Raw genomic sequence first — 27,415 nt, 5'->3', positions numbered from 1 at the left:
ATTTCATTACATGGACCCACTTGAAGTGACCGACAAGGGTTAATCCCTAGAGATAATCATTACTGGCTCCTTGGCTCGTAGTTCTTCTTCGTTTTCCCCCATTGTCGCTTTCCACCATTGTCTCGAAGTTTTTCTTCGCTTGTAAGGAAGATGCTGCAGTGTGAAGTCCTTGCAAGCGATCGGTCGACTGCAAGCAAGAAGCGGTGGGAAGTAAGCAAGGGACGATAGAAGCCAACCTGTCATCGCTCGAAGGAAAGTACTCCACTTATCATGACTCTCTCTCTGTTTAAATATCAATCTTTAATGTTTAACAAATATGATTCAGTGTTTAACATATTGATTCACTATTTAAAACCTTTTTATATAGTTTAAACAAATATGTAAACCGTTTAAATATTATCATTTGACTGTTTAACAATATATGTTATTGTTTAAATTGAATGCTGCTACTGACATTGTGTTTACAGACAGAGCCTCCAAGAAGAAAACACTTGAGCAGCTTGCTTGTTCACTGTTTAAATTGAATGTTGTTACTGACATTATGACGTTTAAACCAATATGTAAACCGTTTAAATATTTTGATTTAACTGTTTTAAAATATATGTGATTGTCTAAATTGAATGCTTTCTACGATATCGTGTTGAAGATGGATATTTTTCCAAAACATCGTGTTACAGACATTCCATCAATCCTCTTGAGTACCTCATGGGTCTCTGTTTAAACGTCAACCTTTTTACGTTTAAACAATTATATATATTCTTTAAACTATCGGTTCACTTCTTAAATAATTTGTATATCGTTTAAACATATTTATTTTTTTTGTTTAAACCGTTGTCACTGTTTAAACATATTTATTTTTTTGTTTAAACACCATTGTCACTATTTAAATAGTAAGGCAATTTTGTTTAACATTTTGTTTGTTTACAATGCCCTTTTTTGTTTCTAAAAATGTTTAAATATCAAAAGTTGACACTCAAATAAGTTTGTTTCATTTAAAATATTTAAACATTTACAATGGCCTCTGATTAAATATCAAAAGTTCACACTCAGATACATTTGTTTCATTTCAAATAAAATATTTACAACATTTACAATGTCTTCACGGACATCGGACACTTGCGAGTTTAACCTAGTTCGTCTATTAAGATTTTAGCTTTCCTTAACAAGTATCTGTACCTTCAAATGCTCACGGCGGTTGCATAACATGCGCATCAACTTGAACCTGCACAACGTAGAACACGAACAGTTAAAAAAGACAGTTAAACAGTTTAAATATAATCAATGTGTCATGGTCATCCTCCTCTGGAGAATCCTCCGTAATCAAGCAATAAGTGAAAAGATAGTTAAACTTTCTTTTCTTGACCAAGTAGAAACGCCCGTCCTCCTCTGCTGGAGAATCCACGCATTAAGGTAATTATGTGGGCATTTTGACCTAGTCAAGAATAGATAGTTTAACTTTTGGTCTGAATGAAGTGAAGATACTATGAGTTAAACACAGACAATAATGTTTGCACACTAAGGAAAATTTTTTAAACGATGAGAACAATTCTCAGTGATAAATATCAATTTCGCTTTTTAAAGTATGTATCATGGTCACCCTCTCCAGAGAATCCTCCACAATCACGCAATGCGTGAAAACTTTCTTGTCTTGATCAAGTCAAAATGCCCGCTTAATTGCTTGCTCGTCATCCTCCGCATTCATGCAATTAGGCGGGCTTTCTGACTTGAACAGGAAAAGAAAGTTTACCTTGTTGCGTGATTGATTCTCCAGAAGAGGATGATCATGACACATCCTTTAAACAAATATCCTGGACACATGAAGATAAAACTCATCCGAGAAGAAGCAGAGGGACGAGGAGGAGGGGTGTTCAGGAAAGTGGTCTTCCTTCTCATTTATAATGTGAAGTCCGTAAGTTTGGCCGACGCCCGCATCCGAGAAAAATGGAAACGACGGGGATGTAGGCTTTTCTTATCAACGAGATAGAATTTAATGCCGTCATTAATTCTTGTGCACGGATACCATAAATTTGCCATTAGCCACACCGCACACTTCAGCTTTTAAAATGAAAAAGAAAATATTTTAAGCAGAGACAAAAATGTTAAAATGATACATTACAATGTTAAACGGTAATGCAAAATAGTTAAATACTGACATATAAATTAAACGAAGAAGACAATTGTTAAATATAAAAATAATGTATTTAAATAGAGATAGGTGACGTTAAACTGTAATCAACTTATACAACTAGATAAACATAAAAGAGAAGAATCTTACAACGAGAAAAACTCATTTTCAGTAGGATTCGATAATGGCATAGCGTCTGTCTCGACAAGATCGACAATGGCACATCCGCTGGAAGCCAATCTCGTTTTCTATTGGACAAACCGTTTTATATCCATCGGGTGTGATAAACTTCACCCTGACACGGGGAACATCAAGACCCAATCGCTCACGTATCTCAGCTAAGCTAACACCAATTCCCAAGAAGTCAGTGCCGTGAACAATAGCCCTCGAATCGAAGAAATTCTCACCTTATCAAGAAACCGGCAGAATTCAAATATAACAAACCAAATCAGGAGAATAAGAAAAAAAGAAGAAGAAGATGTGATGGGCCTTCTAAACTTTGTTTGACAAAAGGCAACAAAAAAAAATGCAAAATTGTATGTATAAAGATTGGACATGTGTGAGTGGCCATTTTTTCCCACCATTTTCAAGGGCAAAAATGGAATTTCATAACATGGTCGCATTTCAAGTGAATGGTAGGGGGTAAAAGGGAAGTTAAACAATAACGGAAGGGTTGTCCGGGGTTTGCCAAAATTGGAGGGGCTGTTTGGGAATTTTTGAAATTCACGAGGGGTAAACAGTAATTTTTCCTTTTTTTTTTCTTTTATCTTTTTTTCAAATTGTGTATTGTCTAATATGTATTATGAGAAAACACGTTTCAAATATTTAACCAAGTGCCTCTTCAAATGAGATGTTTCTCCCGCACTTTAACAAGAATATATGTCTTTTTACAATATTTTTACCATTCTAGTGCAATGCATCTATTAAAGCTTAGATTTATATATAAGAAAAATGAATAAACTTCATTAATATTAAAAATAACTTATGAAAAATCATAAAAAGTATAAAAGTTCAAGGCCAAAGGCCCAAAATAAAAAATAATTATTCAAAAGGAAAGAAATCATAGACTACTTGTGGCCTTTGAGAAATTTTCTAATTTATCCACTTGATTGTATTAAAAAAAATTAAAGAAGTATTAAAAAGAAAGAACCTTGTATTCGTACCAAAATAAATAAATAAATAAATAAACCATCATAAATATATATATAATCACAAGTAAATAAATTTCCACTAGTATTTTATTCATAATAACACTGGTAGCACCATTACCAACACAAAAACTAGACATTATTATTATAAGATGTTATGAAAATGTAGTGTTGGTATTCTAACAACCCATAAAGTGTAGGAATTAAACAAACAAGATTAATTTAGAGGCATGTTTCCGTTGTTCTTAGAGAGATTTACATGCTCTATCACAAAGATTTCCTAGGAGAGTTTATGCAGTCTCTCCCATGATTTAATGAAAGATCACGACTTAAGAAAAACGTGATTTTCTAATATCTCACTATTTTGGAAGAAAAAGTTAAAGACAAAGTTGTTTGAATGCAAAAAGTTTTTAAATGGCAAATGGCTTGAATTAGCCAATATTTATAGCCTCAAAAAGATTTATTTGAAGAGTCACAATCTTTACCTTTCATGAAACCATTAGCCTCAAAAGATTCTTTTGAAATGTCATATCTTTTTGTCTAATAATATCATTAAAAAATCACAATACTCTTTTAAAAATATATTTATTAATTTAATTAATCACATTCAATAGATGCACTTTGGAAAGTTACATCTTTTCACATAAAAGTAACATAAAAAACTCATATAAAGAAATCCTTTACACTAGCATTCACATGTACTTCAAAATATCATCACAAAAGAGACTAGAAGACCAACAACAGCAACAACTCCCGACTAATGGCACCGCACTGAGATCTACCGCATTAGTCTATGACGGTGCTGGAGTTTGCCCTGTATTACTGTCGTGATGAGGAGTAATCTGCGGAGTAGGAGATGGAGTGTAACCATGATGATGCTCGGATGGTTGTAGTCAAACATGCATTTTGCATGATGATGGTTGAGCGCATGTGAGGTTTTTCCTTTTAAAAAATTGATTGCATCTATCTTTGGTTTGTGAGTGAGATTAAATGAGTTAATCAGAGTTTAAACTCTTTAATCTCATCCAATTCTTCCTATAAATAGGCAAAGATGAAGCTCTCATTTTGTAGCAAGTGAAAGTGAAAGAAAGAATTGATAATCTCATCCAACTCTTCCTATAGGCAATGATGAAGCTCCCATTTTTTGCCAAGCGAAAGTGAAAGAAAAAGTGAGGTTGAGAGAAAGAGTGGGACAAGAAATAAAATTTTTTTGAGTTAGTATTTTTCCTCTAGTACAAGAGAAAACAATTATTTTCTCCATATTATTAAAGAGAATGTAACTCCAAAAATTTTCCACTTACTGAAATTATTTTATCTTTGCCCATGTAAAATCTGTAATTTTTTATTCTCAGTATTATTTTCAATTTCTTTTGTTAAGATCCTACTCTATCCAGTCCTATATTTTCATAACATGGATGAAGGCACTGGAGCAGGCTCATCGCCCACTAGCCAAGTTGACTTCTAAATGTTGCGAGCTTAGAAGAGCCTGCAAGAAGTGGTCCTAAAATCATGCCACCATTACAAGGTCTTGAAAAAAACGCATCATTGTTCTTAGTGCTTTGTTTTGGAGGAGATATGAGGAGTTTGGGAGGTGGTGGGATGTCGTTTAAGCAGAGGATTGTGAGTAATGGTGAGATGAATTAATATTTGGGGTTTTGATGGGTGGTGAGATGTTAATGAGTTGTTTCTACTGATTTTGCATGCTTTTTATTATTGGATGGTTCTTATTTGATGAGATTTTAAATTCCTTTTTAATGACTATTGGCAAATCAGTTACCGAATGATGGGATAAAAAAGTAGCAGTAATTGAGCAATTTTTAGATTCTTTATTAGCTGTGAATGAATAACAATAGCTTTGCCTTCAACATGTAACTCTGAAATTTATAGATGATCATCTCTTCCATCTTGTTAATCATCTGCAGAGATAGATGTACATTGATCAAGAAAAATAGTTCTCTTTGCTCTCAATAAGAATAGCTCACATTTCCCTCAATTCAATTTTAAATAAATAGTCTCATCATAATCACACAATAATGAAAGGATGCCTTAAAGTGACATGCATTTTGATTTCAACGTGCGAAGAGGTTCCAGTTCCAACTCATACATTAGGTTCTTCAGTTTCTGCCCGACTTTCATTCATAAGAAGTTTCTTCATATGCTTAACAAGATCCTGCATTTGTGTTCTTGAATGCAGAAGGGAAGGATACACATATACACAATCAAGTTGCCCATCTCAGATTGTATAAAAAACTGCAATAGATGGCCTGATACCGTGGACCGATGCACATGCAACATAGTCCTCCACACCAAGTTGTTCTTGTGCAGGAGAGGACTCATAGCACTACAAGAAAATTTTCAAATTGGCATGGTAAAATTGGCACGGAAACAAAATCGTGACAAATTTATTCTAGACGATTTGATGCTGAACTAAGTCGTGTCAAATATGTGAATTTTTAAAAATAATTTTTAATTTCGTGCCGATCACGCTGCTAAATATATAAATTTAATAATTTTTTTCATAATAGACTCAAATCACGTGCTAAACATATTTTTAAAAAACATAATTATATTATTATCGTCTAAATACGCGTGCCAAAACCCCAAATATAATAATATATTACTTGAGTACTTAAAATCTTTGTGCTAGATAATATAATATATAATAATATACTAAGATGGTGCCAAATCTTGGTACTGAAATAATATAAAAATATAATAATATATTAAAACTCTAGCAATCATGAGTCTACAAAAATATAAATATAATAATATATTAACACCGTACTCAAATACTGGGTGCTAAAAATATAAATATAGTAAATTATTAAAAGCCATGACAAATACAGTGCCAAAATTATAAATATATTAATATATTAAAACCGTCCCAAATTCGAGTGCTAAAATTATAAATATATTAATATAGTAAAACCGATTCCAAAAAGCGGTGCCAAAAACATAAATATATATAATATAATATTACAGTACTGTCAAATTCGATCTCAAAAATATAAATATAGTAAATTATTAAAAACTATGACATAATCTGATTGCAAAATTATAAATATATTAATATATTAAAAAGCCGATTCAAATCTGATTGCCAAAAACATAAATATATTAATATAATTTTCAATTTTTAATGGATACATGCATATTTTGCATGATATAGAAAGAGTCAAAACTCAAGAGATGGATGGGAAATTATCAACAAGAGGACCTAGTACCTAGTGTCCAGTGAACTATTGCGAACCCTATTTACTTGCATTAAAAACATTTGAATTGGTTATGTTCCCTGAGAAGTTTACATCAAAAAGTATATATATATATAATCATATTTTGGGAATGACAATGTTTGGTGTTGACTTACTTTCAAACACTCACTCTATATATTCCTGTTTTTAATATAATATAAAAACGTTGGTGAAAAAGTGAAAAAGAAAAACGTTGCTTTTTTTCTTTTTCAGTTTCTTTTCTTCTCCTTTTCTCTCCTGTAAATCCTTAACCCTAATCTCTTCTTCTTCTCCATGGATGCTTGCTCCTCAAGCTCCCGACCCCGCCCCCAACTATCTTGCTCACCAACCCTAATCCCCAACCCTCATTAAAGCTTCCTCTTCTGAGAGAGAAGGCATTGCCTCCTTTCTGTTTTTTTTTTGGATCTCGCTATTCGCTTCTCTCTTCTTTGAAGCCTCGAATCTCTCTCCATTTGGCGAGCGAGAGAGAAGGCATCCGAGCAGCACCGAGAGGATTTAATCTTTGCTTGTATCTCCGAGTGTCCTTTTTACGGTTGATCGGCCTCTCGGTCACTAAAGGTATTCCTCCAAGTTTTTGTTTCTATTGGTTTTTCTGATTGCTCATATCATTATTTGTTAATTTGTTCACAGAATTCTACAATATAAATTGGTTCAAGAGAAGTGGGAGAAATTGCACATTCTCTACAAGGTAATCCCTGACAAATGATGTAATTTCATGGTATTTGATATGGTTACTGATAATTCTTTTTTAGGTACCTCAACTTTTCTCCTTTATAATCCTTGTATTAATTTTGAAGAACTGTTGCTGCATTTCAGTTTGCAATCCATTTTCTGTGTTCACCATATAGTTAGGTTGTTTTGATGATTGGCTTTGTTTTCAAAGTTCTCTGTTTGATTAAAATCATTTTTGGTGTTTCCTGGGGCATGCCCAGGAAGGAATAAGATGAGGGAACAAATGTCTTTCTGTACAAGGCTGCTAGTTTTCTTGAGTATCATTTTGACAAATTTTATTGGTTCTATTAGGTGCCCACCATTTCATCTTTGGTGACTTCTGGTTGTGGTGAGGTAAATACTTGCTCTATTATTGTCCTCTGATGGTTCTGTGCACTTTTGGTGATCTAGATTTTGACCAAGAAATGATCTGTTTTGGGGTTGAATGCAGATGAGTTCATCACTTGGAGGTTTGCACTTTCATAGATTTTAACCTGCAGCAATGTCGTTAAAACCAGAATTGGATCAGTTAAGCACAGAATTTGTCTACTTTAATATTGAAAAAGCTCGGCATATGATGAAAGATTGAAAGAATTTTTGATGCAAATGTGTTGCAGTTAAACACAGTATTTCATTAAAACCCACTTGGACAAACAGGAAAGGAAAGAGTCAGGCATCAAGTGAATAACATAACATCAAAGTTGAGAAACGATCCTGCTGACAAGAAAGACGAAAGTAAGAAGAAAGTAAGAATGTTCTAATTGGCCACTTTTATTTTTTATTTTTTCTTAATCTATGATGCTCACTTTCATCCTTTATGTCAAATTTATAGGCTATGTTTTATCATTCAATCAAGATTGCAAGTCTGAATAGTGATAGTAGTTTATTATATTCACTGCTAATAATTCAAGAGCGCTACCACTTCACTTTCAACCTTTATTATATTGAGGCTAAGTTTCAACTAATTGGAGTGTATAATTTTCAGATTTTAATTGGTGGATTTTTTTTTTTAATCATGGGCAGCGGCATGATCAAGTAGGTATAGCGATTCATAACTCTTGCACTGAGAAATCAAAAGTTTGTTTTTTTTTTTGGAGAGAGTTATTACGTGTTTATCATGTTCATTGGAGCATTTGGGACTTCTTTTGAAGTGATTTACAAGCAAATTTAGTGGGAGGAATAAGATTGGGTGAGACTATGCTTTCATATTGTGCTATTTCTGTGAAATTTCCCTTTATTCCCTCTTGATGTTTTCATCAACCTGTAATACAGACCGAATATGTTAATTATTCTGCTAAGCTAATTTTTTTCTTTGTTCTGATTCTGGTTCAGGATTTTATTTGGCTTACCTATTTACTCATCTGAGATTCTTTGTTGCCGCTTTTCCTAGACTTGTAGTCTTGTTCTGTGGCCAGTAAATTTTAATTCGGTGTCATTGATTTTGATTTTGATTTTTTGAGTGCCTGCATAGTTATTTTTAGAAAATTACTTGTTGTGTGGGCTTTGTGCGGTTCAATGCATCATTTCTTATTTCGGTGTGCTTGCAGGGGTCTTGGATAGGAAAGCAAAGTGAAATGATGCAGATGATTGGATGGTGCATTTGTGCCTACCTTAAAAGTAATGTATGCTTAAACTCCGAGAACGAAATCATCTTGTATGCTTAAATAGGATAAAATCATATGACGTAACATTGTTATGTCTTCTTCAGTTATAGGTGGACAATCATTTGGATATGCGTATATTGGTTTTATGACAATTCTTCTGATCCTACAATGGCAAAGAGATGATTATGTTCCAATACTTTATCATTTCCTCAATTGTCACTTCAGAAGAATACATGAGGTATTATTTATGCAATCATAGTTCATTCTCTTTTTTGGGTAAAATTTTAAAGACTTAGACATCTGAACCATCTTTATGGTGAAGGATTGTGATATCTAGCCAGAAATGAGTTGGTAAAAGTTGCCTTGTCTTTTGTGCTGCAATGAGCTTACCTTCCTCTTTTCTTTTCCCTTTTTTTTGGCAGGAGGTTGTTGTAATGCATTGGGCATGTGCAAAGATAACTGCTTCTGCAGCTATCCAAGACGTCCCTCTTCTTGAAACCTTGCTCGATAAGGTTTGTACTTCCATCAAGTTCAAATGGAGCGTGAAACATCTTCTGTCTTGTTATGACATGGTGTGCTGCAAATTCTGAAATAAACATGTTTGTTTACAGTTAAAATTGTGCAAAGGTATATCCTATGCAGCCATTGCTGCTCATGCAGATAACTGTGGCCGAAGAAAATTGGCTGCATTGCTTGTGGATCATGAGCCGCGCTCCTCCAAACAGGCATGTTCTATTGCACAGGCTAAGAAATTCTTTCTTTCTTTTGTCTGCATTTATTTTATTTGTTAATACCGCACTAGTTTTTATAGTGCCTATTACATTGGAAGAATCAATGTTCGTAGATTCTGGGCAGGCTAGTTCAGATTTTCTTTGCAATTTGATAGTATAAATTTGTCCTTCATGAGAGCTTAATATTAATACAGATTGCTTATGATTTTTTAAGGCCTGTCTTGCAGTTGCGCTATCATATAGCTGGATCCTTGATCATGTTATAACTGACAAGGGCCATGTGACTTTCTGCAGGAAAAACACCTATATAAAAAAGAAATACACATGGAACATTTTTTTTTCTTCCGTTTAATTGAGAATTTTCATGATTTTTGCAGATTAGCTATTATTTTCTGTGGATGGATATGCAGAGAATAATTTTAGCTGTAAGATTTCAGGGTTGCTCTTAATTGAGGGCAGTTATTTATGATCTTTAAAAGATAAATAAGTTTGGGACATATCTAAAAGTGAAGAGTAAAAAGCCTTTAGTTTAACATTATAAAACTATCTATTATGGAATGTTGTACAATGAATGGGGGCTTTAAGTAATTGTTAATTTTTAAATAGTGGATTTCTACAGCATTAATAACTGAACAAATTTATACTTCGACATGCGGAATAGTGTCTGTGAAAACTTGAAATTTATTCTTGGAATAGTTATAGTTTAAGCACATACTATCTATTCTCGGTATTAATACAGTATCTATTTCTCAATTCTTGTGTGATTATGATGTTTGGATGCTATTATAAGGAATGAATGCTTTATCATTCTTTTATTCCCTACCCAAAATTCAAAGCAGACCATGCATAAATACTTTTCCTTGTGGGAATGACTGCACCTTTCTTTGGTGAATTAATATTTTACTCACTTGAACAGGACCTGAACTTATGCTGGTGATTTGTTTTTGGTGTTTTGCTCATTAAGTTTGATTCAGATTGATTCTGATATTGCTTTATATGGATTAGGTCCCTTTGTTGTTAAGCATAGCAGAAGAAGACACAGCTTTGGTAAAGGCAACTGAAAGTGGTGATACTGACCTTGTCTATCTTGTTCTTTTCCACATATGGCAGAAGGTATTGATGTTGGGTATTTTGCACAATTTGGATTATCTATAGATTCTTGTTGTAGATTGAAGTCTCCATTCTATATGCAACAGTAAACTTTTACTTCTCAAACTTATATTTTTGTATTGCAGAGGCCTCCTTTAGATTTTTTTGGAACAATCAATGCAAGGCCCTTGGCTCGTGATTTATTTATCAAATATGTTAGGTAGTTGTCCATGTACCTTATGCAGTGATTTTGTCTCTTTCATAAAATAAGCATTCTGATTGTGTAAATTTTTATTTTACCCTTTAACAGGTGTTATAAACATGAATTTTTGAAGGACTTCTTTCTGTCAACTGGGCAACTTCAAGTAAGTTTAAGTTATGAAGCCATATAAACGATTAAGTTTTTTTCACTTCGTTAGCTTGGTAGTCTTTTTCTAAATGGCTTCATATTGATACCTATATTCCATATTCTGTTCTCATACTAGTACATGGCAACTTCAGAGATAACTTGTTAATTGCAATCCACAGTGGTCTTGGACTCAACTTTTTCAGTGGTTGTGTTAGAATCTATCTGGATTATACTTCCATCTGAAAGGATGCACATTGACAATCTCATTTCATTGGAGAATCACATGCTAACAAGGATTTATAGAGTTTGTAGTTTATTCAAGTTTGGTCCACTGTCCTCTGTTTATTTGACAATTTTTTTTTTATTATTATGATCTCATGTGAACCCTCACAATATAATACGCACTTGCTCTAAGATGCATCTTTCAATTCTTTAATGGAAAAATCTGAAACCCTATCTCTCAATGTGTGAATACATGAGATGGATGCTGGTTATTATTTCCGCCCGTCTATCTGTATTTTCCTATAATTTTTCATGTTGTAAACATCATGGTCCAGGGACACTTTTAGTTTAAAGATGATATGAGAAGTTGTCTGTGAGAAAGAAAACAACACAATAAATGTCGGATCACTTCACCAATTGAACCTTTTTAGTGCAGGACATGAGTACCATATCTTGCTGTATGAACTATTTATCATATTTTTACTTCATACCCCCAAATTAGCTGCAGATTTTCACAGCAACATTGGAAGCCATTCTTGAAGTTATTATTTCAGATAATTTTAAGATGATTAGAGAAAAAAATAAAAGCCCTTTTTGGCATGTTAACCTATTGGGACAAAGATGTAATTGATACCTTTTTTTGGAAAAAAATCAGACAACAGGTTTTGGAATAGAATATTGCAATGGAAGAAGAAACTTCTGGCAATTATGGAGGATGATTTTCATAGAATTATAGGAAGCCTTGAGGCTCCACCTTACAGACAATTCAAACTGAATACCTTTCAAAGTATCTTATCAACTGAGTTATTGGATTGGGATTATCAGTATTTTTAAGAACTTACATGCTAATTTATACATGGATTGCTGGACTTGGTGCACTAAAAGTTGGTTTTGCAGGATGTTGCTTTTCTTTTGTTGAAGGAATCATGGGAAATTGAGAAGAATCCCATGGCAAGCAAAGGAACACCTCTTCACGGTCCGCGCATAAAACTTATTGAGAAGGCACAAAATCTCTTTGCTGAAACCAAAGAACACATGTTTGAATCAAAAGCTGCTGAAGAGCATGCAAAGTTGTTGAGGTAAAGTGAAACAAAAGCTGACACCGTACATGTATAACGGATTTCATGGAGTGCAATGAAATTTATGGCCTTGTTGTCTTTCTTGGCTCTCCTGTATGCTATATAGGAAGAAACTTGAAGCCTGGAACCTCTCCATGAATGATAAATTACCGTTAGAAGTGTGAAATAACATTCTTTGATGATCTAATGCCCGTATAAGGGCATCTTCATGTTGTTTTCCTATGTTCTACTAGAAAAGCAAACTCTCACTTAATTTGGCATTCTTACAGAATCCAACATGAGTTAGAGGTTTCAACAAAACAAGCAATATTCATTGATTCGAGCATCAGTGATACAATTCGCACTTGTATTAGCACGGGAAATCATCGAGCTGCAATGAAAGTCAGAACTGAATTTAAGGTAGGTAGCAATGTTTAAGGACTCATCACATTGATAACATGTCTCTGTTTTCCTTTCCATTTTCCCATGCCATAGCCAATATTTGCTGTTGCAGGTGCCAGAGAAGAGGTGGTACTGGCTTAAAGCATTGGCACTCTCTACCCGAGGAGACTGGGCTGCGCTGGAGAAATTTTCCAAAGAGAAGAGACCACCTGGTGGTAAGTTGCTTAATTATGTAATATTTATTGGTCAAGCATGTTTTTAATGTCACCAAATGATTCTTTGCAAAATAAAACTAAAAATTTTGAGAAAGACAGAGACCAAATATGTACTTTAAGCTCTTGAAGGGTATTTTGTTTGCACCCATCTTCAACTTCCCTTGAAATTCACTTTGGCTACCAATCACAAATATAACAGAATCAACATTTGCTTATTTGCCAATTGTTTCCGTTTTATACAGGTTATAAACCCTTTGTTGAAGCATGCATTGGTGCTGATGCGAAAGCTGAGGCTCTGAAGTACATTCCAAAGCTTACAGAACCTAGGGAAAGATCAGAGGTACTTCAAACCAAACCCACCCTTCTTCAATTCAAATTCACATCATGAAGGCCAATTTATTTGGCCTACCGAATTCATCAAGCCAAAACGAGAAATGATCCTAAAAATGAGCCACGTCTTGGTTCTGTGGTAGTTATCACGGAATAGAGTCCACTAGATTATTATTATTATTATTTTTAGGCAAACAGGTTTAAATTCTCAAAATTCTGACATATGATATCTTGATCTGCAATATGAGCAGGCATATGCACGAATTGGCATGGCAAAGGAAGCTGCTGATGCTGCATCCCAGGCTAAAGACAGTGAATTTTTTGGTCGTTTGAAGCTAACTCTTGGACAGAATGCTGGTGCAACATCAATCTTTGATAGTCTCAGAGACAGATTATCATTCCAAGGAGTCTACTAGTGACCATTTGTGCGTCCAAAAAATATATTGGTATAATTCACGCTGACAACCCATCATGAGTATTGCATGTTCAAACAGCTTGAAGATTTTACTATCAGTTGTGTTCTCTGATTTCCCCCCAAAAAAAAAAAATCGTTCCTGTGTGCTTGTATAAAAATTTAAGTTATTTGGTGATAAGATGGGGCTTCAGTGGTTTTGAATTGATTTTCTATGTTCTGATATTTGTCTGTTCATAGCGTTTTGCTTTTATTGTAAGGATTTTGAAGATGGGTAATCTTATGTAACTGATTGATCAGACCCATCTGCTTGAGGGAGTCATTTACTTGACTGTTTGCAAGAAAAACTTAACATCTTTATTTAAAAGAAAATCACTCGTTATCTATTTATATTCTATTACAATTTATAAGATTCGTTTGCTTTTTGTGTTGATATATATATATATATATATATATATATATATATATGAGTTTACGTCTCTTGGGATATCTGTCCCCCCTACTGCATATACGTGGCGTCCTCGATATCCAAATCCCCTACTGCTTTGCATGTCGGTGCGTCCTCGATATCAAATCTCCCCCTACTGCTGCATATCCGGTGGCGTCCTCGATATCAAATCTCCCCCCTGCTGCATGTCAGGTGGCGTCCTCGGTATCAAATCTCCCCCTTGCATATGCGGTGGCGTCCTCGAGTATCCAATGGTTAAAACCCCATTCGGTGGGCTCAACTAATCTTATTGCTCTCTAATTTCTTTCCTCTCTAGTGTTCTATCCTCCTATTTTTATTTTTATTTTATAATCAACAAAATAGTATTTGTACTTTTCTCTCAATTTTTTTTTATCTTTTTATTCATAAATGATCTCTATTAGTCTTTTTATTTTTAAAAATATATCCACTTAGTTAAAAATACTTTCAACTAGTCCCTCTATTTTTAAAAATATACCCATTTAATCTTTTTAGTTGGGTCAATTTTAAAAATAAAGTGATTAATTGGGAATATTTTTAACTAAGTGGGTATATTTTCAAAAATAGAGTGACTAGTCGAGAGCATTTCTGAGTAGAGGGACTAAAAATAAATAGATAGACTAATTAGAGTATTATATATTTTTTTTAATGAATATGCGCTGATGATTTTTCTTGTACATATATAATGCATCCCTATAAAATTTGTGATTTACAGATGACTTTTCTTTTTATATATATAGTGCATCCATGTAAAACTTGTGATTTAGAAAAATGGTGATGCGCATATAAATGTGTAACTTAAATTTACCGATTTTTTTTCCCTACCTTCAATGTTTTGACTCTTCATGCTTTGTTTTAGGATATTTTCACACAGCAAGCGAGGACATTTGAATTAAGTCTAAAAAATAATTATTTGGGACTTCTATAATATAAAATTAATCAATGGTGACATATAACAACTAAGCTAAAGGGTTTATGGGCTTGTTTGGATGAGCTTTTGGAAAACCCAGAAGTGTTTTTTTATAAGTTAAGACTTACAGGGTTCAAAAGAGATTGTTTGTATTGAGCACTTTGGCTGTAAAAAAGCTGAAAAGCAAATTTTTTGGAGGCTAGTGATGAGCGCACGAAAAAGTGCATTTTAAACCTATTTTTAGAGCTGCTTTTACTGAAAAATCTATCTACAAAAATATAAAAAAGTCTTTAGCTACTGCGGAAAGCAGCTTTTTCCGGAAGACTTCTATTAAAACTTAAAAAGTCTTTTTGGAGGCCAACGCCACAAGGCCTACTGACTCGATGGGCTGCGGACTCTCTTACAAAACATATATTATGGGAACTCATGCCGTGAGTTCAAAATAGTTAAATACAGTGGTAATAAAAATCCCTAGTTAGGAACTTAGGGGTGGATTTACAAAACACATGAGCCAACCATCATTGGCCCCTATGTGCATACCCTGGCTTGCGTTTATCTTATTTGTAAATAAATAAATATATATATATATATATATATATATATATATATTCCATCTAAGAGAGAAACAGGAAGATAAATAAGATTTTAGAAATAAATGCCAAGAAATAAAACCACAAATATATTGGAATTCCATGGTATTATTATGTTTAAAAACTTCCAAACCAATTAATAATCCCACACAATTTTCACACAGGATATTTTCATATTGTTCCATAATTCATCAAGCATAATAATATATACATCTGCAACGACCGCCCATGGTTTTTAACTTTCTATCCATGGAATCACCAAGCATCAGCTCCTTTTGTAACACCCAGAATGATAGCAATCGCTGCAAGAACAGCCTGTTCAAGACAAGCCAAGACTTAACTCAGTCCAGAAAACATTAAATTATCTCTCTTTCAAGAGGAAAAAAAAATAAAACATACTAATTTGATTATATTAAAAAATAACTGCATGGAGTTCACAACTTAACCCTAGTCATTTGTGAACATGCCTAAACTAGGTCTTTGCTGTGTGACCATTTTACATGAAAGTGCCTTCAAAACTTGAGAGAACGGTAAGTCGATCAGCTTACTCATTGAAAAACTTGTATATTATGTGAACAGTTGTTTGTCAGCCAATTTCCTATAGTTAAAAGAATCTAGATTTTGGATGGTTGTATATGCAATTTATGATTTACATGAGTAATTGTATTATGAAGTAAGACATGGCTTTGCAATGCCGTAAAACCATAGACAAAATTAGATGGCTAGTTTGCAATGCATATTGCCAGATTACGACCATCGAAACAAAAAATATTGAAGCATCAATAGATTTTACGAAAGAAAAGGGAAAATGGTTTGATTTTCACTAAACAACAAGACACCCAAGTGCCCTGTATGGTTGTTCATCCAACATTCCTGACAAATGTTCGGTGAACGGTAGCATGGAACAAACCAAAGCTGAGAAAAATCATGGATGAAGTTACCAAATATGGGCCATATCCTTTTTATCTAACCACCTGAAACTCAGATACCATTGCTTACAAACCGATATCCATGATAACATTAAATCTCAGCATGCATAACACTAGCTTTTCTATTTGTTTTGCAATATCTGAATGAGAATGAAAACAGTCAAATAGGCAGGCAAACCACTTTCCTCAACAAAATAAAGAAAAAATAATCACAAAAAATCCAACAGAGATTTTAGGAGGATCCAAAATCAAATTCTTTTACTTACTGCAATAGTGCAGGCAACATATCCCGGTTTCTCTCTATAATCAACCCTGACGCAAAGTAGAATGAAAGCTCCAATATACCAGGGAATGGCAGCAAAACAGAAGCCAATGATAAACCTTTCAAAGAGGAATAATTTGATTCAATTAGTTCCACTTATTACTAAATCCATAAACTGGGAAGTCACACCAGGTATAACTGTATAAGAGCGAAGGTAAATAAATAAACGAAATAAATACTTGATAAAAACAGCAATATATTTAAGGGTACACATAATATAGCAAAATACATGTAACTACTATCACTTACAGAAACCAGCCTATTCCAATGCCACAACAAGGAAGCCTTGCCATCCTTACTGGTGTTCCTTCTGCAACTGCATAACCTCAAATGCCAGAAAAAATAGGAAAGATGCAGATGAGTAAACAATAATAGCCTTTTTTTTTATACCACAAAATATGAAATTTTCAGAGAAAAACAAAAGGAGATTACTGAGGTAAACGCATCAATTACTGCTTCATAGATTATTTTCTTAAAAACAACAAAAATAGGTTGCTCAATATGCATTACTCATAAAATAGATGTTGCACCATCTGAGTGGAATTATACTCTACACAAATGTTAGATAAACTAAAGAACAATACACCATTCACCCTAGCTGCCACCTGCCAGTGTCAACCATGTTGACAATAAATGAAGATCAAGTTTTCATAAACAATTGGTGATGTGCTGAGAATAGCCCATGAGAAGTAGTAAGAAAGCACATTCAATGAGTGACATGGATTTAACAGGTTGTGGTTAAAAAAAAGCCACAATGGGCAGCCTTACAGGTAACCAATACAATTGCGGTAGTGTAAAGATAAACACCTGCTAACCAACTTGATATGCAAATCTCTCAGTAAAGCATCCAATTCAACCCAATTTTAATTATCAAATGAATTTTATAATATGAATTTTAAAAAGACAGGGAAGAAGGTGTAACTTTTGAAAGAAACCATAATGTTATCACCACCCTACAAGCCTAGAGTCAATTTATTTGACACTGCAAGGTAGGAGGTTGGTTCAAATCCCACAGAGATAAATGCTGGATTGTAGATGCTGACCAAAAGAGAAAATATACCAAGGTTGCTACTTGCTACCATCGGAATCCACTTGGGCAAACTCCATCACAATTACCTAACTTGTTCTTCCATAAAGGTCTCCTTTTTTTTCAGAAATTCTTTTGGCCAGTGTCCTATAAATCATTAGTGCAGCCTTTTCCAAAAAGTTGGAAGGCAAGCTTTCCACTAATTTATCTGCATATTTTCTTAACATCAAAGCTAGAATTTTGAGCAATCAACGTTACAGTTTTGGAAATTAAACCAAGGGTTGTTGTGCCTGAACATATTTAATGTTATGAATTTTCTATGTTATTGTTCATTGATGATCTATTCTTGACTTTATGGTATATTGGCATAACAGAGAAAAGCAAATTAAGATTGTTGATGCCTCCATTAAATTGTGCTTCCCAAGAAGACAAGAATCTAGGTATTAGAACAATGTTCCACAGACAACCTTTGTAAAATCATAAGAAAAGCATGCAACTTTGAAGGCTTCGATAGATTTCACCTTTTAAAATTTGAAAAAGAAACAGGTTTAGTTCTCTAGCTTAAAAATCTTTAAAATCCCTCAAAATTCGACTAAGCCACATATAAAAGATCAATTTATCATCGCCAGAAAAAGAAAAACTCAATTGGATTCCAAAATTTTCAAAATTGATCACAAAAAAGGTCAAATTTTCTCAAAATCAATCCACAACCTCATCAAATCAAACAAAAAAACCTCAAAAAAAGCAATCAATCTAAATTCACTAAGTCCCTGTCCACAACGTTGACCCAAAATCAAGTGAGCGAGAGAACAAAAAAAGAATAGATCCACAAGGGTAAACACACCAGGAATGGCTTGGTAGCCATGGGAATAGTAGGTAGGCCCGGGATAGTGCTGCGGCGGTGGCGGCGGGTAGGCACTCGCTCCCGGTGGCGGGACAGGCCGAGGGAACCCGATCGCTGGCTGGGAGTAGCCAGGACCACCCTGGAACGTTCCATACTGCTGTGGTTGCTGGTGCTGGTGCTGGTGCTGGTGCTGGTGTTGATACTCTCCAGTCAATCCCCGGCTCTTCCCCTCATCGTCGCTCATCTCTGTCTCTCTCTGGCGTCGCTCTTCCGCGTTCTCGCTGGAATCGCAGCTATTCAGCGATTGGCGAGGATAAATCGTACATCCACGTGTCCTCCGTCCAGCTCTTATTTATGATAACACGCTAAAAAGGACCCAGAATACCGACTATTATATTGACCTCACTTCACAGGGGTTGTTTGGACAATTGGACGGTCCAAAGTGACACATTTATGTTTTTTTAAAAAGATATATATATATATATATTAGTATCAACGTGTGGATTTCTATCTAATTATTGTTCATGGTATAATAAATAGTATTAATATATTTATTAACAGTATTACTATCCTAAATAAATAGTAGTATATAATAAAAAATTGAAATATATAGTATTTTAATGCTGTTTAGTCAATTTATGTACAGTATCTTAATAATCATCTATTTTTATCTTCATAGATATTTATATCAACTCAAACAAGTATGGAGACGTGTGAAAATAAATATATATATATATACAAAAAAAAAAACTAACTAACAAAAATCCAAACTGCGGCAGCTTTTATTATAAAATAAAAATAAAACCAACAGCTACACCATTAGACTTCCAAGTAGCCAAAATAAAAATAAGTGAAATTCAAACACGATCACGACCGTTAATCCCACCATCAAAATCTCTGATATCCTGAATCAAACGGCTGAGACCTTCATACGAAGACCCACCGACATCAACGGCCTTCTTCGCCATCTCTCCGACCTCTCTCGCCTTCTCTCTTCTCTTCTCCGCTTCTTTTCCGGCACCCATCACCTTCTCCACCGCCACCGCCAAGTCCCCACTCTTCACCACCTCCTTCTCCCCTTCCTCCGTGCTCCTCCTCCCTTCCCAAGCTCTCACCGCCGTCCCCACCACCTCCACCACCAGCTTCTCATTCATGAACTGCTCCGTCGACAGTGGCCAAGTCACCATCGGCAACCCGGAGCTCACACCTTCCAACACCGAGTTCCATCCACAGTGCGTCACGAATCCTCCGACCGCTCTATGCCGGAGCACCTCCACTTGCGGCGCCCATCCTCTGACAACCAACCCTTTCTCCTTCACCCTCTCCTCGAACCCATCCGGCATCCACTCCTCCTCTCCATCCCCTTCTCTCACAACCCACAAGAACGGATGTCCGGCCATCTCCAACCCCAGCGCCATCTCCTTCATTTGCTCCGACGAGAAGTAACACCAGCTACCAAAACATGCATACACGACCGACCTCTCTCTCTGCTTCTCCAACCATTCCATGCAACATTCTCGGTTAGATATCGCTTTCGAGTTCTCCGCGGCACCGCGGGATACTTTCCCGGTGACCTCAGCAACGGGTCCGACGAACCAAGTTGTCATCTTGTCGTGTTTGTAGTAGTAGTCTGCGTAAGCCGACTCTAGCTCAGCGAAGCTATTGACGACGACGCCGAGGGAGCCGGACTCGGCGTCAGAGAGTGCGGACATGGCTTCGCCGATGGCGGTGTTGTTAGAGCGGAGAAAATCGGGGAGTTCGGAGCGGATCATGTGGATGGGATGGGGAAGGTCGGGGATGAGGAACGGGTGGAGGTCGTCGGAGACGGTGAGATGAGGAAGGTGACGGAAGAGGCTGCTCATGACGCAAACGGGGAAGAGACCGATGGCGTGGAAGGAGATGCGGGGAATGTGAAGGTCCTTGGCGATGGAGGTCGTCCAGAAGAAGTGAGTGTCGGAGATGACGGCGTCAGGGCGGTGGAGACGGAGGAGACGGTCGTGGTCGTTGACGGTGAGAAGAGAGGCGGCGTCTATTTTGGGAGCGTCGGAAAGAGGGACGGAAGCGAGGTTCTCAGCGCCGGGAGGGAGGTTGACGGCGGAGGAAGGGAATGGGTAGAGGAGAGTGCGGATGGGGAGGCCGGCGGCGGAGGCGGCGTCGATGGTCGGAGAGATAAGGGTGGCGTTGGCAGGGGTGACGAGGATGGTGGAGTCGACGCCGCGGGTGGCGAAGAGACGGGCAATGTCGACCATGGGGATCATGTGGCCGGTGGCGAAGTAAGGGATGAAGAAGACGCGGAGAGGGCGGGAGTTTGGGTTGCTGTTTGTGGCCATTGCTCGTCGCCGCCGGAGATTGATCAACGAAGACGATGATGATAATGATGATTGTGATATTGTGTGCTTTCTCTGCCTTTCGCTTTGCTTTTTTACTTTTTAGTGTGTTTGATTTATTTTTACGGGTTTTTGTTTTTTTGAAATTAATTCAAGTGGTGACAACTGACAACCACGTGCTTCTTCTGTTCAAATCTGAGATACTTTTTGGTTTTTTTATTATGAAAATTAATTTCATTTGAATAAATATATTTAACAACCACGTGCTCGTGGAGGTTGGAGTTGAGACCTTCTAGTCGGGTCTTAACTGACCTGATTATCAAAACTTTACTATGAAATATCTAAATTGTTATTGCATATTTAATTCTCACTGCTTGCCTGTGCATGTTTTGTACTTGAAAGTTAATCATATGCTCTTTTCGTGGTTTGATGTTCTTAGAGACAGTGCAAAAGCAAAGCTGAAGGAGCTCATGGCAGTCATTCGACGTAGCTTAGATTTTTCTGGAGCTAGTGGGGAAATATCTGGGATGACCGAGGAGGCATGCGATACGTCCACTGAGCTCAGACTTTGATGTTATAAGCTCCGAGGGGCTGCATTGCTCCTCTATTTTGTTTTTGGTGTCGGTTCTCATGTATCACTTAGCATGGTACACCCTCTCAGATTTTGTCACTTCTATCTTAATTTAATGCTGATTTATTCATTTTTTTAAAAACAATCACTGCTATATGTATGCATGTACTCAAACCCCAGAGATGGGAATCACCGGCGGCGGTGAAGAGTATTAAAAGAAGGAATGGGTGAAAGAGAGGAAGAAGCATACATTATAAAAATAAAAAAAAAATAGTAGAATATGAATTTTTATTTATAAGCTCAAAACCACCCGAACTCAAACCCTAAACCATCGTTTGACTACAATACAAACAAGCTCATGGTTTTCATTCAAAAATCGCTCCATTCTATGTTTGCTCAAATTAATAAACTTTCTCCATAGCGTCATTAAATCACTGTATGCAAAGCTTTGGCTTTTAATCATACAATCATATACATTTACATTTATATTATAGGAAAAATGTTCAAAAGTGCATAGTCAAAGAACACTCATTAGAATAAAAACGATTTAAATGCATCGGTGAAATAAAATATGGAAATAAAAAATTACAAAAGTATATCTCATCGGAGCCATTGATGGATGCAGAGGGGCACGTGATTATTGATTGTTGTGTAATAAATATCTGATAAAATAATCAATGCATTGATTGCACTTTATTTTATTTTATTTTTTATAAATAAACTACAAACACTTCCAATTTAAAGATAAGTCAGAGACATACACATATCGGGAACAGAATTCAACGTTGATTTATGTGTCCTCATCGATTACGGGTCCTTCCCAAAATGAACGCTCTATGCAAATAACCCGATACTAATTGATTTAAAGGCCGTTGGTCAATATCGAATTTTATTTTTTATTTTTTTTTTAAATTCATCTTTAATGAGCTTTTATCTACAAATTATTCAAATTATTATAAAAACGAACTTATGTAATTTGAGAGATGCATCATGAGAATTTAAGGCGATTATAAAATCATTAGAACAGTTTTTAACATGAAACAATACGTAATTTTCAATTATAGGTTTGGGAAAATCAAAAACCATTGGCTTATGTTTTAACTTTTAAGTACGCATGTCAACAATGCAAAAATTCACCTGTGATGCATTTTTCTTATCCGCGATTTAGTTAATCTATTTTTGATTCCATCCCCAAATTTAGATATTTTCCTCCATTTCTGTCCGGTGGAGATTATTCGTGTTCGGAGATTCCTATCTCTAACATTTTTTTAACTATTTATTTCTCTTTTATTATAAAAATACAACAAATATATTATATTTTAATAATATTTTTTTTATTTTATATAAATAATTTTTTTATATTATATATATATATAATATTAAAGTTATATATTCGGAGACGGGATAGAGTGGGAAAGAGATTCCCTGTCCCTAACCCTGGCCCTAATGGGGATTTACATCCCCTCCTCACTTATGAATTTATTTCTTAAATTTTAGCCTTCGACTCCGCGCCTTGTCAGGTGTAGAATTGGGTTCCTGTCTGGTTCAGAGCAAATAGGCCTAAACAGAGAATTGATTCTCTGTTTGGTTTAGGTTAAATTGACAACCCTAGTTTAAAGAGAGCATGCAGAGGCTTTGCACTATTAGGTTGTGAGAACCATCCTTCAAGATCCAAACCATATTAAAGGTAAAGGATGATATAAATGATGAAATATTTTCAATAGATGAGATGGAAGAATAGTCAATTAAGTAAGCGAGGCTACAAAAGAAATAAGTCAACGAGATTGATTTTGATACCAACTCTTAAGTAAATGTAATTGCATGCATGTGAACAGAATAGAATTAATAGATTTGTTCCTAAAAAGCGAGGCCTTCCGGGCACTACACGAGCCTAGATGGGCTGGGCTAATGCTAGCGTCGGTGGGCTGTACCGGCCTAGCACGACCGGTTATGTCGTCCAGCAAAATTACAATCCGGCCCACAGCCCGTACTCATCTAGTGCACGACCCATGACGTGCTAGCGTGGCACGGCCCATTTGACACTTTAAGTAAGCGTGGATTAAATCCAAATCACCCGATAATTATAATAATTGTGGTTATTTTTAATTATTATTATTATTATTATTTGTTTTAATTTGAATGGAACTTGTTTATGGAATTATGGTACTCTCAAAAATAAAAAATAAAAAAAATCATAAAGCATCTAAATCACACTTAATTAAAATTTAATAAGCGGGTACATAAAACAAAGGACATGGTTATGGAAAAGAGATAGGAATAAAATAAAACAAAATATTCCATAAAAAATAAAGAAAAGGATCAACCCTGTAAAAAGAAAGAGAAAACATTACCTATCACTATTAACAAGATTACATAACGTCTTTCATATAGCTAATCAAAACTTGAAATATGATCACAATTTACACTGATAGACAAATCACCTAAATGAGGAGCCATGATACCCATAAAATCAAGGCTTCTTTTGACTCCAATTTGGTTTCTTTGCATCCAGTTGTGCAAGAATTCAAACAAGAAGCACATGATTGACTCTGTAAACAATCTAAGTTAAGAGTCAATGCATTACAATTGAAAATACAGTTGTTACATTCCAACTAAACATTCTAGCAAATAGCCATAATAAGAGGATTTGTAAGTCCATTTTAGACTGGTATCACACTTACACCTTGATGAAGACAAAACAACCTTAACTAAGAACATTTAGATGACATGGAAGATTGAAAAGGTGTCTAAAAGGATACCAAATACTCTCAATACACAGTGAATTAAATTATTTGAATCAAGTTAAAAAAAAAAAACTTAACCAATGTTTGAGCTAGGCAGGCTAATTCATTACATTAATATATACACATAAACTCCATCCTTCAACTAATCTCCTTTAATCAAGGATCACTACAATAATTACAACCCATATCTCCATCATTTTCAGCAGCCATTTTTATATTTGACACAATTGGCTCAAAACCAAGCTGTTTTATAACAAAAACAAACAAAAGAGAGAACCATCCTTGTATCTAGGCCATACTGCCTTCTAACAAAAAATAAAAAAATAATAAAAATAAAAATGAAAGCTGTGTAGGGCCGGAGGCCATACCTGGTCCTATACCAAGCCAAAACAAAACAAAAGAAAAAGCAATGCTAAAATCCAAAGACATGAGCACAAAGAATCAAAGACCAACCCATTTCCCCATCATTCTATCAATAGAGAAATAGAAAAAAATAGGAAGGTGACTTCTTTCAGTACTCAAACACCCCACCATATGAAACCCACTTACAAACAAGTTAAAACTGGTCCATGATCTTTGCTGCAGTGCATGCCATGGTCCACTCTGACAAAGTCACCAAGCTCCACGTGCATGCACTCACATTACAAAGTGATCATTCATTAAAAGTCCATAACTAAAACATTATACACCCATCATTAGAGTTGTCAATATATATTATATATTATATAAAAACCAACAAAACTAAAGCCTTACCCGTGAGTCCTATTCCTCTTTCTCCACACCATCATCACCCCCTCTATATCCACATATACATATATATATATATATATATATATAAAGTTATAAACTATAGCTAGTACAGTCACATTGCTTGTTTGGGTTTTGGAGCTAGCCCAAAACCAAGAAAGATGTTTGTTGTTTCTTCTCAAATGTTGTTAAGCTTGTTCTTCTTCTTCTATTATGTCTCATGTCTTGTTGGCATTGCACATTGTTCCAATGGCACAAGAAGAGCACCACTTCATCGTCACCAACTCTCAATTGACTTCTACTCCAAGACTTGTCCTCAACTGGACCAGCTCGTCTCCTCAGTCACCTCTCGACGTTTCCGGGAGTCTCCGGTCTCGGCTCCGGCCACCATTCGTCTTTTTTTCCATGATTGTTTTGTTGAAGTAAGTAAGTAACTCACATATAAATTTTTATTATAGAATTATAGTCTATATATATCAAATATATATTAATTAATTATTTATTTATTTTTGTGAAAATAAATAAAAAGGGATGTGATGGATCAATATTGATAGCGGGTAGTGATGGAAGTAAAGTCGGAGTGGAAAGAGATGTTGGAGATAATAAGAGTTTGGCTCAAGAGAGTTTTGAGTTAGTTAATGAAGTGAAGAGTCTTGTGGAGACCAAGTGCCCTGGTGTTGTTTCTTGTGCTGATGTTCTTGCCATTGCTGCTAGAGATTTCGTTCATTTGGTAAGGTTTCTTTTTATTGTTTTATTTAAGTGTTTAAGTTCGATTATAATTTTGTTTTCTAAGTTTGAATTTAAATTAAAGATCCTTGTTAGGAAAAATGTTTAAATAAAGATTCACTACAGAATGAAATTTATGAAAAAGTTTTTTATTTTTTATTTGTTATTTTTTATTTGGGAGGATAAAGAGGCTTTTAACAAGTGCAATGCAAAGTTAAATGGCTTCAGAAAAGTCAAAAAGTGCTAAAGATGTTTTCCATTTTAATTTAATCAAGTGCCATTGTCTGCCACAAACCATTGCAACATTTGGATAAAGTTTGCAATTTAATATAGATTGGGATTTTTTTTTCTTTTCTTTTTTTTTTGTCATATTCCATCACGCCAAGATGATTTTTTTTTATTATTTTTAAAAATTATTTTATTAATTTTTTTCATGAGAAAATGCTTTTTTAAAAAGAAAAGTGTGTTTTTCACATAGGTGAATAAGCGGTTTCAAGTTCAAATTCTTATACATGTATTAAAAAAAATATGGTAAGAAGTCTATTTTCTCACAAACGAACAGCTTATAACTTTGTTGGAGAAATATTAAAATGAACCATTTTTATATTTTATAATTAACAATACATTAATTAACCACCATTTAATGGTTTTTTTAAGTATTTTATTTATTTCTATGTAAAAATTTGTCTAAATAAACGGTTTTAAATTTGAATTCTTAGGTACATTAAAAAAAATACACGGTACATCAGTCCGAAAAATAATAAAATGAACATATTTTTTTACTTAATAATTAACAATACATTAATTAATTAATCAGCCCTTGATGATGATTAACAACATAATATATAAAAATCTCTAGGCAGGAGGACCATACTACCAAGTAAAGAAAGGAAGAAGAGACAGCAAAGTCTCATTAGCATCAAAGGTGAAGCTGAACCTCCCAAAGTCCAACTCCACCATTGATGAACTCCTCCATCTCTTCACCTCCAAAGGCCTCAATGTCACAGACCTGGTCGCCCTCTCAGGTGCACATACCATTGGTTTCTCACACTGTGATCAATTCCTCACTCGTCTTTACAACTACAATGGCACCAAGAAACCTGACCCATTTATTGACCCTCGCCTTCTTAAAGCTCTTCAAATGTATTGCCCTCGCTTTGGTGGTAACTCTGATATCATGGCACCTTTTGACGTGCAAACGCCGTTTGTTTTTGATCATATGTATTATGGTAATCTTGAGGCTAACATGGGGTTGCTTGCCACTGATCAAGGGTTGCTCTTGGATGCTAGGACAAGGCCTTTGGTGCAAGCTTTTGGGAAGGATAAGGGTTTGTTTTTTCAAGCCTTTTCTTTGGGGATGGAGAAGATGGGTGCTATTAGGGTTAAGAGAGGTAGGAAAGGAGAGATTAGGAAGGTTTGTAGTAAACATAATAACAACTTGGTTTCATGAATATGTGTGTGTGTGTGTGTGTGTGTGTGTGTGTTTTTTGGTTTTGAGGTGTGGTTTTAGTTTGAGTGATTTGTTTGTGTGCATGTGTGTGTGTGTGTGTGTGTGTGTGTGTGTG

The 27,415-nt window shown here is 35.2% G+C and overlaps 4 protein-coding genes across 7 annotated transcripts; 2 read left to right on the top strand and 2 right to left on the bottom strand.

Moving 5' to 3' along the window:
* The first annotated feature begins 7,146 nt into the window (after positions 1-7,146).
* Positions 7,147-14,029, top strand: LOC120280873 (protein VACUOLELESS1-like). Of its 3 annotated transcripts, XM_039287833.1 has the most exons (16): positions 7,151-7,212; positions 7,548-7,589; positions 7,687-7,763; positions 7,853-7,981; positions 8,783-8,852; positions 8,944-9,077; positions 9,262-9,351; positions 9,451-9,564; positions 10,576-10,683; positions 10,806-10,879; positions 10,970-11,024; positions 12,128-12,309; positions 12,579-12,708; positions 12,803-12,905; positions 13,148-13,245; positions 13,487-14,029. In XM_039287833.1, exons 5-16 carry the CDS (start codon positions 8,810-8,812, stop codon positions 13,649-13,651), a joined length of 1,296 nt encoding a protein of 431 aa, XP_039143767.1. In that variant the 5' UTR covers positions 7,151-7,212; positions 7,548-7,589; positions 7,687-7,763; positions 7,853-7,981; positions 8,783-8,809; the 3' UTR covers positions 13,652-14,029. The 3 variants fall into 3 exon arrangements, with proteins under 3 accessions (XP_039143768.1, XP_039143767.1, XP_039143769.1); XM_039287834.1 differs by lacking the exons at positions 7,548-7,589; positions 7,687-7,763; positions 7,853-7,981 and having other exon boundaries at positions 7,147-7,212; XM_039287835.1 differs by lacking the exons at positions 7,151-7,212; positions 7,548-7,589; positions 7,687-7,763; positions 7,853-7,981 and having other exon boundaries at positions 8,783-8,857.
* A 1,646-nt stretch (positions 14,030-15,675) lies between these two features.
* LOC120280790 (60S ribosomal protein L18a-like protein) lies at positions 15,676-19,095 on the bottom strand. 2 transcript variants are annotated; one of them, XM_039287734.1, is made up of 4 exons: positions 18,736-19,095; positions 17,114-17,189; positions 16,809-16,923; positions 15,676-15,928 (listed from the first exon to the last, which is right to left on the bottom strand). In XM_039287734.1, exons 1-4 carry the CDS (start codon positions 18,977-18,979, stop codon positions 15,869-15,871), a joined length of 495 nt encoding a protein of 164 aa, XP_039143668.1. In that variant the 5' UTR covers positions 18,980-19,095; the 3' UTR covers positions 15,676-15,868. The 2 variants fall into 2 exon arrangements, with proteins under 2 accessions (XP_039143668.1, XP_039143669.1); XM_039287735.1 differs by having other exon boundaries at positions 17,114-17,180; positions 18,736-19,093.
* A 395-nt stretch (positions 19,096-19,490) lies between these two features.
* On the bottom strand, positions 19,491-21,174 carry LOC120281393 (scopoletin glucosyltransferase-like). The gene has a single exon (XM_039288236.1). It carries the CDS (start codon positions 21,063-21,065, stop codon positions 19,593-19,595), a length of 1,473 nt encoding a protein of 490 aa, XP_039144170.1. The 5' UTR covers positions 21,066-21,174; the 3' UTR covers positions 19,491-19,592.
* Positions 21,175-25,221: 4,047 nt separating this feature from the next.
* On the top strand, positions 25,222-27,340 carry LOC120280775 (peroxidase 19). The gene is made up of 3 exons (XM_039287722.1): positions 25,222-25,546; positions 25,654-25,854; positions 26,710-27,340. Exons 1-3 carry the CDS (start codon positions 25,286-25,288, stop codon positions 27,298-27,300), a joined length of 1,053 nt encoding a protein of 350 aa, XP_039143656.1. The 5' UTR covers positions 25,222-25,285; the 3' UTR covers positions 27,301-27,340.
* Positions 27,341-27,415: the final 75 nt, after the last annotated feature.

The sequence above is a fragment of the Dioscorea cayenensis genome, chromosome 17 (genome assembly GCF_009730915.1).
Source record: "Dioscorea cayenensis subsp. rotundata cultivar TDr96_F1 chromosome 17, TDr96_F1_v2_PseudoChromosome.rev07_lg8_w22 25.fasta, whole genome shotgun sequence".
In the NCBI taxonomy this organism is placed as follows: Eukaryota; Viridiplantae; Streptophyta; class Magnoliopsida; order Dioscoreales; family Dioscoreaceae; genus Dioscorea; species Dioscorea cayenensis.
This window is presented reverse-complemented; position numbering and strand designations above follow the sequence as displayed.